Below are 11,623 nucleotides of genomic sequence, written 5' to 3'. Positions count from 1 at the left end.
TTATTTAAGTGCTGCAGGGAACGAAAGAGGTTACCCGCGTCGGAGCTGGGGTTGCTGCTGGACAGGTTGGCGCTGCGGGCGCCCGGGGACAGCGTTTGCGTGGCGGCCGTTTGGTTCTCCCGGCTGGCGGCGCGCGCCGCGGCGGAGGACGGCGGCTGGGACGCGGCCTTGGGCTTGGGCGTCTTGGAGGGCATCGACGAGGAGCTTCTGGCCCAGGCGGCTTTAGACAGCAGTCCCAGCGGCAGGCCCCCGGCCGACAGCGGCCCCGCGAGGGGGTCCACCAGCATGAAGGCGGGCCCCCCCCCCCCGGGCCCCTCTCCCCCCGGGGCGGGGCCCGGCCCCGGGGGGAGAGGGCGGCTGGTTCCCTGGGCCGGGCCGGCGCGACAGCCCCCGCGCTGACACCCGGCTTCCACTTCTCCGTGCCGGCTTCGGCCCGGGCGTTGGAACCCGCTCCTCCAGCAGCATCTGCAGGACCGGGTTCAAGCTCCCTGGAGGCTCCCAGACTGTCTGAGGGTTTGGCCACTGAGAGAGAGACAGACAGGAGACAGACAGAGAAGGAGGAAGAGACAGAGAGGGAGAGAGAGAGGGAGAGAGAGAGAGAGACGGACAGGGAGACAGACAGAGAGGGAGAGAGACAGAGACAGAGACAGAGACAGAGACAGAGACAGAGAGGGAGACAGAGACAGAGACAGAGACAGAGAGAGAGAGAGAGAGAGACAGAGAGAGAGAGAGAGAGAGAGAGAGAGACAGACAGAGAAGGAGGAAGAGACAGAGAGGGAGAGGGAAAGAGACAGAGACAGAGAGGGAGAGACAGAGAGACAGAGAGGGAGAGACAGAGAGGGAGAGACAGAGACAGAGAGAGAGACAGAGAGAGAGAGAGAGAGAGAGAGAGAGAGAGAGAGAGAGAGAGAGAGAGAGAGAGAGAGACGGACAGAGAGACAGACAGAGAAGGAGGAAGAGACAGACAGAGAAGGAGGAAGAGACAGAGAGGGAGACAGACAGAGAGACAGACAGAGAAGGAGGAAGAGACAGAGACAGAGACAGAGAGAGAGACAGAGAGGGAGAGAGACAGAGACAGAGAGAGAGGGAGATAGACAAAGACAGAGACAAACAGAGACAGAGATAGACAGAGAGGGAGACAGAGACAGAGGAAAAACAGAGACAGAGAAAGAGACAAAGACAGAGACAGAGACAGACAGAGGGAGAGAATTAATATTGGGAACATTTAGGAGAAAACTGTGCACTGGCTGAAGACTTGTGGGCTTTGGCAGCACTTCATACTGCGTATTTGAGTCATCTGTTTACTCATTCACAAGCTTCTCGTCATCTCTCATTTCTAATCTCTGCTCTTTCATCTATTCATAAACACAATCACAAGGGGGTAAGATACAAAAGGAAGTAGGCACACAGATATGTATTAAATTAAACACACATACCAACAAGCACTCCACACGTACTTGGTGTTGCTAGCTTATTCAATTAGGTTTGAATTGTTATTATATGAATTGAGTGATCTCTCACACAAACCCACATACACTCACACACAGCAAATGTAATAAAATAGTCAAGAAATTCCAGAAACTAGGTCACTTGTGTTTTTAAAGGATAAAGCATAGGGAATTAATTTAGATGCTCCAGAATGCATAAACTAGGACACACACACACACACACACACACACACACACACACACACACACACACACACACACACACACACACACACACACACACACACACACACACACCCTTATGAACTATGATTTCACACATACTACTCTGATCACAATGTTAGCAGAGCCGCTGCAGTGTAGAAATGTAAATAGCCGCACCACAATAAACTGTATTTCAAAATGTATCTAACATTTCACAACAACACAACATCTAGATGCAGTTTCAATAAACGTCTCTATGCGAAAAGGGACTAGAGAAATAAATAAGACATGAATGATGATCACAATGATCAGAAGTGGACATGACTAATAAAAGGATGCGTTCGACACGGCCGATGTACAGCCCCTCCCACCCTGTACGGGGCAGGTTAAAGGTCGCCCGCTCCCTGGAGCTCTGTGGCTCCGTGCCTTCTACGGTCGGCGGCTCCCGCCCGTCTCTGATGCGATTACGGGCGCCTGACGCTTCATTTTGAAAGGCACCTTGCCCTGACGGGACTCCGCGCAGGGGGGGAGGTGCAACGACTGACGGATGACTGGCTTAGATACTAGCTTACCCACGAGCTCTATCTCCCCCCCCCCCCCGCTGGCAAAGTAAGCCGTGTTGATCTATCTGAGGAACCGTAGAGTGGAACCATTCTGGCCATCGTCCAGACCAATTTGTACTTCCCTTCTTCCTGGCATGAGGGAATGTGAATGTGTGGCTGGGTGTGCAAGTGTGGGTTTGTGTTTGTGTGTGTGCGCGTGTGTGTATGTGTGTGTCTCTCTGTGTGTCTCTGTGTGTGTGTGTGTATCTCTGTGTGTGTGTGCGTGTGTGTGCGTGTGTATGCGTGTGTCTCTGTGTGTGTCTCTGTGTGTGTGTGTGTGTGTGTGTGTGTGTGTGTGTGTGTGTGTGTGTGTGTGTGTGTGTGTGTGTGTGCTTGCATGCGTACATGCATAAATCTAGCGCAAGAGTGTTTTGCAGAACCATGTATATGCATGTGTGTGTGTGTATGTGTGTGTTTCTGTGTGTGTGTTTCTGTGTATGCATGTGTGTGTGTGCGTGTGTGTGTGTGTCTGTACACGCACACGTGGAACAGTGTTCAAGCGTGCACGAGTTGGTGACGCGCGCGTGGTTGCCAGCCGCACACACTTCCCACGCTCATGCATGTCCCAATAGACGATTGATTAATTAAAACAGGAAGAGAGGGAGGCTTTACAGAACCAGCCCTCAGCTTAGTTTATATCCTCGGGACCTGCGGTGTTAAATAACCCAGACACAGACTCACTTACACTCACAATAGACCTACATCTGCACCTCATCCATCCTTCCATCCATGTATTCATCTCGTCTTCTATTCATGGATCCATCAGCTATTCATGGTGCCAACGCCAGCACTAATAACACCTCTCGAACTATCTTTTCTATCTCTCTTTCCGTCTGACAATCCTCAAAACCAAAACAGCCCGCTTTTCCTCCTTCCTGTTATGCCGTTGAATAAATAATACGGCGGATGGTTGAGCCATTCAGCGTGCGATGAGGAAAAGAAAGGGAAATCAGTGCAGCATGTCACATGAAAGTTTCATCCCTTTCACTTTTGATACGTTCACACATCCACTGCTGGAGCTTCAAATCACAACACACACACACGCACGCACGCACGCACGCACACACACACACACACACACACACACACACACACACACACACACACACACACACACACACACACACACACACACACACACACACACACACACACACACACACACACACACACACACACACACACACACGTCAAGAGGAATTCAATAATGTCGTGAGCGAGTGACCTTTTGAGTGGAAGGTTAAACCATGCCATGGGCCGGGGATGATGTACACATTGTTCTGAGTCAAATGGATTTTTATAGTCCCCATAACTGTCATCATATTAACAGTCGCGTATTAATGGTTTCTCTTCACACACACACACACTCACGGTCGCTTGAACGAAATGGCCCCACAACCTTTTCTTTAATCAATCAGCTTTAATCATCCGCACTGCTGGGAAGGCTCCCAGTGCCAGCAGGTTGTTTATCTGACGTCCGACAGACGCCGCGAGTCGCCGCCAGTCTCACAAATCAGCCTTGGAGTACATCACGCCAGAAGAGCCTTTCTTCAGGCTCACTTCCACTCCAGCGCCTCAGGGTTCACTTCAACGCAGCGCTCAAGTACAACTCTGCTTCCTACCACACTGATGCTAACTCATTGAATTATTCAGTGGATAATAGTGCAACTATTATCATCTTTGTTTTTATGTGGGGGGAGATGGATGGATGGATGGATGGACGGACGGACGGGTGGACAGGTGGATAGGTGGGGGGGGGGGGTGGATCTGTGAAGGCACCTGCTCCAGCAGAGAGCTGCATATGGAGCCCTCCCATCAGGAGCTTGACCGTACACCAGGAGAACCAACCCTCTACTGGGAGAACCAACCCTCTACTGGGAGAACCAACCCTCTACTGGGAGAACCAACCCTCTACTGGGAGAACCAGCCCTCTACTGGGAGAACCAGCCCTCTACTGGGAGAACCAGCCCTCCACGGGGAGAACCAACCCTCTACTGGGAGAACCAGCCCTCTACTGGAGAACCAGCCCTCTACTGGGAGAACCAGCCCTCTACTGGGAGAACCAGCCCTCTACTGGGAGAACCAGCCCTCTACTGGGAGAACCAACCCTCTACTGGGAGAACCAACCCTCTACTGGGAGAACCAGCCCTCTACTGGGAGAACCAGCCCTCCACGGGGAGAACCAACCCTCCACGGGGAGAACCAGCCCTCTACTGGGAGAACCAGCCCTCTACTGGGAGAACCAACCCTCTACTGGGAGAACCAGCCCTCTACTGGGAGAACCAGCCCTCTACTGGGAGAACCAGCCCTCTACTGGGAGAACCAGCCCTCTACTGGGAGAACCAGCCCTCTACTGGGAGAACCAGCCCTCTACTGGGAGAACCAGCCCTCTACTGGGAGAACCAGCCCTCTACTGGGAGAACCAACCCTCTACTGGGAGAACCAACCCTCTACTGGGAGAACCAGGGACGGATGGAGGGAAAGATACAGGAGAACTGAGGGATGGACAGAAGATGGATTGATGGACGAGAGATAGAAACAGAGAGACAAACGGACAGAGAGAGAGAGAGAGAGAGAGAGGAGAGAGAGAGAGAGAGAGAGAGAGAGAGAGACAGAGAGACAGAGAGACAGATACAGGTGGATAGAAGTGGATGAGCTGGGTTGAGAACAGACCAACATGAATCAGAACAGGACACCATTCAACATTATTATTGTTTACCCCAAACCGTATCATGGAGCTAATTTGGAGTGCGAGAACATTCAGCTCACAAGCAGATAGTGAATCAGGATGAGTGCCGCGCCACACAAGTAGCAGAGAGCAGGTTGAAGGGCTTGAGTAGCGCCCAGCTCTCGGAGGGGGGGTTGGAGAGGGAGGGGGGGGGGGGGGGGGGGGGCTCTGCCAGCTGGCACGGCGACTCCGAGGAAGCTGGTGCCAGGAGGACCCCTGAGCCCAACACATCAACACTCCCTGACACCTCCCGACGAGGGGAGGTGGATCCAGGAACACCAGTAGAGGGGTGTTCGTTAGGGTTAGGGTTCGTTCAGAGCTCCAGGAGGTGATCAACGACCGCCGCGCAACTCACAGCATCTTCTTCTGCTGCTCCTCAGGCAGCGCTACGACCAGGCCAGTGGGAGTTCATCCACACACACACACACACACACACACACACACACACACACACACACACACACACACACACACACACACACACACACACACACACACACACACACACACACACACACACACACACACACACACACACACACACTTCCTGTCAGTGAGCGAGACAGGTGGACAAGGAGTGCAGGGAGGAGGGATCTCGGCCAAGCGGTCACCATGACAACAAGGCTTGGGGTGAGGACGGGGGGGGGGGGGGGGGACGGGGGGGGGGGGGGGGAGGGGGCTGTTAACTACAACGACTGAATTCATCCTGTTTTGTAATGAAAAGCCAAATTTCACCAATTATTTTCAGATTTCTAGTTATTCCAGGGCTTTGCACATCGTATCAAATCTGATTAAAAGGCCCTTTGGATAGGCAGAGAGTGAGACAGAGAGTGAGACAGAGAGTGAGACAGAGAGTGAGACAGAGAATGAGACAGAGAGTGCGACAGAGAGTGAGACAGAGAGTGCCACAGAGAGTGAGACAGAGAGTGCGACAGAATGAGACAGAGAGTGAGACAGAGAATGAGACATAGAGTGAGACAGAGTGCGAGAGAGTGAGACAGAGTGAGACAGAGAGTGAGACAGAGACAGAGAGTGAGACAGAGAGTGCGACAGAGAGTGAGACAGAGAGTGAGACAGAGAGTGAGACAGAGAGTGCGACAGAGAGTGCGACAGAATGAGACAGAGAGTGAGACATAGAGTGAGACAGAGAGTGAGACAGAGACAGAGAGTGAGACAGAGAGTGCGACAGAGAGTGAGACAGAGTGAGACAGAGAGTGAGACAGAGTGCGACAGAATGAGACAGAGAGTGAGACAGAGAGTGAGACAGAGAGTGAGACAGAGAATGAGACATAGAGTGAGACAGAGAGTGAGACAGAGAGTGCGAGAGAGAGTGAGACAGAGAGTGAGACAGAGAGTGAGACAGAGACAGAGAGTGAGACAGAGAGTGAGACAGAGAGTGAGACAGAGTGAGACAGAGAGTGCGACAGAGAGTGCGACAGAGAGTGAGACAGAGAGTGAGACAGAGACACCACCATAACGATGTACTACAGAACAGGTGCCGTTCGGCTACACTACCGCACCGTGGATCAGAGAAGGGATCAACAACACAAGCCGATGCCTTTCTTCACCGTTGGTAACCGTCGTTTCCGAGCATATTAACAAATATGGCTAACAGAAGCGTTGGAGATTGAATGAAGAGCGAGTGGGAGCACTGGGCTCTGGCCCAGCGCTGATCTACTGAGCTCCCAGACTCGGTGGGGGGGGGGGGCGGGGGGGCGGCAGAGCTCCCCAGCCAATACGTTTGTCCAACAGAGGGAGGCCTTCCAACTCCGGGTTACCATTTCCTGGAACTATTCATAGCCTCCATCTGTTGGTGGAGGCGTGGACAGCAGATATGTATCGAATAGGACGGAGATACAGCCCTGATGGAGCGCTGATGGATGGATGGATGGATGGATGGATGGATGGATGGATGGATGGATGGATGGATGGATGGACGGACGGACGGACGGACGGACGAACAGACGGACGGACGGATGGAAAGTTGATATAGGGATAGATGGATGAATAGATGGAGACATGGATGGATTGACGCTGGATGGATGGATATTGGATAGACGGATGGACGAATAGATGGGATATGGGATTAAGAGTCGATCGGATTGGTCAAGGATCAACCATAGATGCTAAGAGACAAGTAGAACAGATCAAATGTTTCATACGTCAACAAAATGCAAACCAGCCCTCATTGTTAATATAAACAGATCATGGGAGCATCCAAAAGGGATGTAAAATAAATAGAAATGTGTGTTTCTAATGTCAATACTTTGTTTGAATCCTTTAATGCCGTCTAATAAAACCAACCTTAAAGTCTTAACCAGAATCGGAGGGGCCATTGTTCGAGGATGATGCACATTGCTGTGCATTCAGCAGCCTTTTTGTACTATTATTAACCAATTTCCATAGCAGAGTATGTGTTCAGTGTCAGTAGACAGTATTGTGTCTGCTACAGTGAAGTGCAGCACTAGGCCAGTTACAATCATCCAGCTTTCATACCCAACCTAAAACAGCTTTTGATGAAGCCAAAGTTCAATTGTAGCTATTTGCACGTTATTATTTGTATTGGAATACATTATTTGCAGGATCAAATAACGCCCAGAAGTCGTTAATAATTTCCCATGATAAATTCTCCTGTATTTCCAATGCATTTATGTGTGTATTTCAATATGAATTAGAGCTTTGCTGGTTTTGTGTGTATAATAAATGTCTTTGGCTTCAGCGGTTGCATAAGGGACAAACTAGTCCGTTTAAAATGCAATCACAGCAAGACGCCGACCGAAATAGAAGCGGTGCGTAAATAAAGCAGGGTTTTGCGGCTCTATACTCAGCTTGACATCAATCCAGTTCGCTGCGAACAGTAGTGAAACGCATTACTGATGATGGATAGGTAACAGAGATGATAAAGAGTATTGGGTATTACATCTCTATGGGAAGAAGTCCAAACCCGCCGTTTTTTAAGTCTGCGTTGACAAGAGCTCCCGAACGAAAAAAGGAAAAAGCTTGGCAGTGGCCTTCCGATCCTCTATTGGTCAATTCAACGAGAGAGGGAAAGAGAGACAGCGAGAGAAAAAGACGGGTCATTTGGCTGGGCATCCAGTGTTTCTTACCTCGCTCAAACGTTCGCTTGAACTTTGACAAATGCTGTGTAAATTTGACATAGAATGGAGCTGCAATTAATTAGAGGGAAATAGTTTGGCTTTCAACCAGAATCTGGGAAAAAGCAAGCAGCCTGAAATGTTTACAGAACATTAAATCTCATAATCAGACAAGAGCTATTTGCGTTAGACGGATTACGATTAGAGCATTATTTAGCAGCGAGGGAGATGAAAGGGTATATAAAGGCTTAACACATCATATTGTGGCGATGGCTTATGGATAAATGGAAAAATGCGGTCAGAATAAAAATATTGCAGAGGACTTGGGAGGATTAGCCAGTACCAAAGGTCAGACGCAGAAACAGAATAAGAGGGAAATTAGGTTTTCATCAAAAATGAAACCTGCAAGATCAAAATAACTGCCTGAGTAAGTAGGGTATTTTTCAATGATATTAGGGAGGTCGTTTTTAAAGCACATTTCAATGCAGTTTGGCTGAAATGTCTATCCTAAATGACTTAGTTTGTATTCATGTCCTCCTGTGTTCCATTTTCAATGCATGAAAGATGCAAACAGTGCCGCAAACGTCAATTTTCAGCAACAAGACCCAGAGCTTCACCTAATAGAATTGGAAAATTGAAGGCAATTCGCAAACCAACTGGCCATTTCCATTGTAAATGGAATAAAGATTGGTCATTGGACGTCTCGTGTAGAAAAGTGCCCTGCATGAATTTCTGTATTTGGACTGATTCCATCAATGCAGTTGGTCGTGTTTTTATTCCTACATTGATTGGTTTCCCTATGGTTATGTGTCATTCTTTTTATCTTCCCGACCAATTGGCTATTTCTCTAACCCTAGTGTGACGTGACTCTACATATGCATCATATATACACTCTATTCAATCCCTAATGGGTGAATCATCTCGTCGTTGGGTTGAGACTTTAGTTCACAATACGTGGCATGCGCTAGAGCCACACAGTCCAATCCCTAAAGCCTTTAGCTGTGATGCAACGTGCAGACCTATTCCACGGGGCCTTCTGTTTGATGGGTCGCTGGATCTCAGTTAGCCTGGGTTAATCATAATAACAACACTAACCTGCCTCAGATGCTCCTCTGCACTGTGAGCCCTGCACACTGAATGAGCATGTTTCAGCTCGGTGTGGACTGAGCAGCCTGCACACTGAATGAACATGTTTCAGCTCGGTGTAGACGGAGCAGCCTGCACGCTGAATGAGCATGGCCACTTTCAGGGTTGATTTGTTGGTATGTTTTTTTTACCTAGCGAATCGAATGGGTTATTGATCTGACGGAAAAGGAAGAGAAGTGCAGATAGAGGAGTGGGAGCTGATTTGGTTGGAATATGAGAACAGATTATATGATTTGTCTTAATTTATTTCAGAATGTGCGGCTCCTGACCTTAAAAATTGTCTAATAGCTAATCCCAAACTAGTCTGTGGAAGAGTGAACCTATTTCTTTATTACATGTTTTTTCATTCATTCTGTATTGATCCTTTGTTTGTCCATATAAAAACGGTGGCATATCAAGTTACCAATGTCTCTTGTACCTTGACTAATATGATATGAAATTGATAAATCTATTACACGGGCCATTAGTCCTACAACTGCTGCTCTCTGCTTTATACCTGACAGCTCTCAATCAATAATGTAGGAAGTGCTGATGTAAACAGAACGACAAGAATATTGAACCCTGCCAAGATTAAGAAGTCACTTACTGGACATATCTTTGGTTCATAATATTTTCATAATAATAATAATATTGAATAGAGTTACTAGTTTAATAGTTTGAAAGAAAAGAAAGTCTAAAATAGAGCGAACATTATTTTCTGGCCCATTGAAGTGCCAATTACATACCAAAAGAAAAACAGGAAAGAAAACACAGAGAAGCAAAGGGGTGAATTGTAGTTCTGCGTTCACACAAACACAGAGGCACAAACGCAGTAAGAAAACCGGGCATAAGGCGGTAGGCGATTTCGATTTTAGCGTCAAACGATCACAAAATTAACATAATAATTACATAACATATTTTTTTTTATGTTTTATAGAAAGGGCAGAACAGCTGGATACATATCTTTATATTATTTTAGATTGGAACATTTTCTTTTTGACCATTTTGTGTACTTCTTTAAGGCGAAATGTTAAGGTTCAGTCACAACGTTGTTTTGGGAGGCATGCTGAATAAATACAACAAGTTTCAAACTCAAAAATAATCGTTTGAATAATTGTGTTTTCAATATTTACCAAAATTATGTGATTATGATTTTTCCCATAATCGAGCATCCCTAATGTATAGGTATATAAGTTGTGCACAGTGACTTTATATATACAGTTCTACACAGTTACAGCTTGGCCGGGGACGCAGAGCATCATTTATGCATCGACTCCACAACAGACCATCCTGTCGCTGCACGTGAAATATTCTTTAAAGCTACCGACTACCTTCATTCAAGGTTGCGTGCGTTTCATAGGATTTTGAAATGGGTTTTGTATGCATGACAAAGTATGAGCTCTGAAACTTCTCATGTGGTTAGAAATAAGGAGAGATCTGTTTTTGTGGTAAGTTGGCACTTACTGGTAATTATCTTTTTTTGCTTCCTGATCTTATGTTGCCGTCTAGTATGCCCTTGTTGTGTGAATCTAAACCCTAAAGGCCGATTTAGGGTCGTTTTAGACGCAGAGACGTAAGCACGTAATTTACACAAGGGACTTGTTTTAGACAAGTTTTGATTTACGGTTCCTTTAAGGTTCCTTAAGGATTGCGCGTGTTGCAAGGGGATTCTCCGCCTGAACAGTAGGGGGAGCAACGAACGAATCTGTGGGCGTGGAAGTGGAAATCGCTGGCTTGTTTATATTTATGCACTTCCAGTATTTTCGACGAGAGTAGCAGTAGCTAAGTTTAGGTTAGCGGTCTTTTTCCACACTCTGAACGATGTTAAGGTTGAGTCGAAGACAGTTGAGGGAGCTGGAGCTGATAAGCATTGAAAAGCAAAAGATTATATTGCGAAGGAGGAAAAGGATACGAGAAGAACTTTTACGGAGAGGTTAGCTGGCCAATCACAGTCTTTGCGAGCTGCGTAGGGCCGTAGTGTTTTAGTCGCATAGTCAGGAATTTTGGGCGACGCACTTAAGCACGTAAGGGGGGATATTTTACCGCGCAAGGGGTTATGTATCTTACGTGCTTACGCGTTACGTCTAAAACAGAGCATATATCGGCCTTAACCCTGCATGAGGCTGCATGCGGGCCCAGAATCAGACGGTACTGCCATCACATCCTTCAACGAGTGCTGCAGCCGCTGCTCCTGTTGCACGCTCTAACCCCTCCAACCACTGGAGGGCGCAACGCTGAAACCCTGGATGAAAGTGCACCAGTTAACCTCATCCACCCGGTGGATCCCGTCCGCCCACGCTACGAGCTCCCCTCTGGCCTCGAGTCCACGGCGCTGCCCGCAGGCATCAGCCTAAACCTCGGGAGGAATCACGGTACCTCGACGGCGACCGCATCACATTTGCAGACCACGACCTCGTGGCT

At 48.1% G+C, this 11,623-nt stretch overlaps 1 protein-coding gene across 1 annotated transcript in view; it reads right to left on the bottom strand.

Moving 5' to 3' along the window:
- kiaa1549la (KIAA1549-like a) overlaps positions 1–11,623 on the bottom strand; it is a 65,903-nt gene that overhangs the window by 43,141 nt on the left and 11,139 nt on the right. Inside the window, 1 exon segment of the mRNA XM_060061549.1 lies at positions 35–522. Within this exon segment, the coding sequence (XP_059917532.1) occupies positions 35–287 (253 nt within the window). The 5' untranslated portion in view covers positions 288–522.

Source organism: Gadus macrocephalus, chromosome 9 (genome assembly GCF_031168955.1).
Source record: "Gadus macrocephalus chromosome 9, ASM3116895v1".
NCBI lineage: Eukaryota > Metazoa > Chordata > Actinopteri > Gadiformes > Gadidae > Gadus > Gadus macrocephalus.
This window is presented reverse-complemented; position numbering and strand designations above follow the sequence as displayed.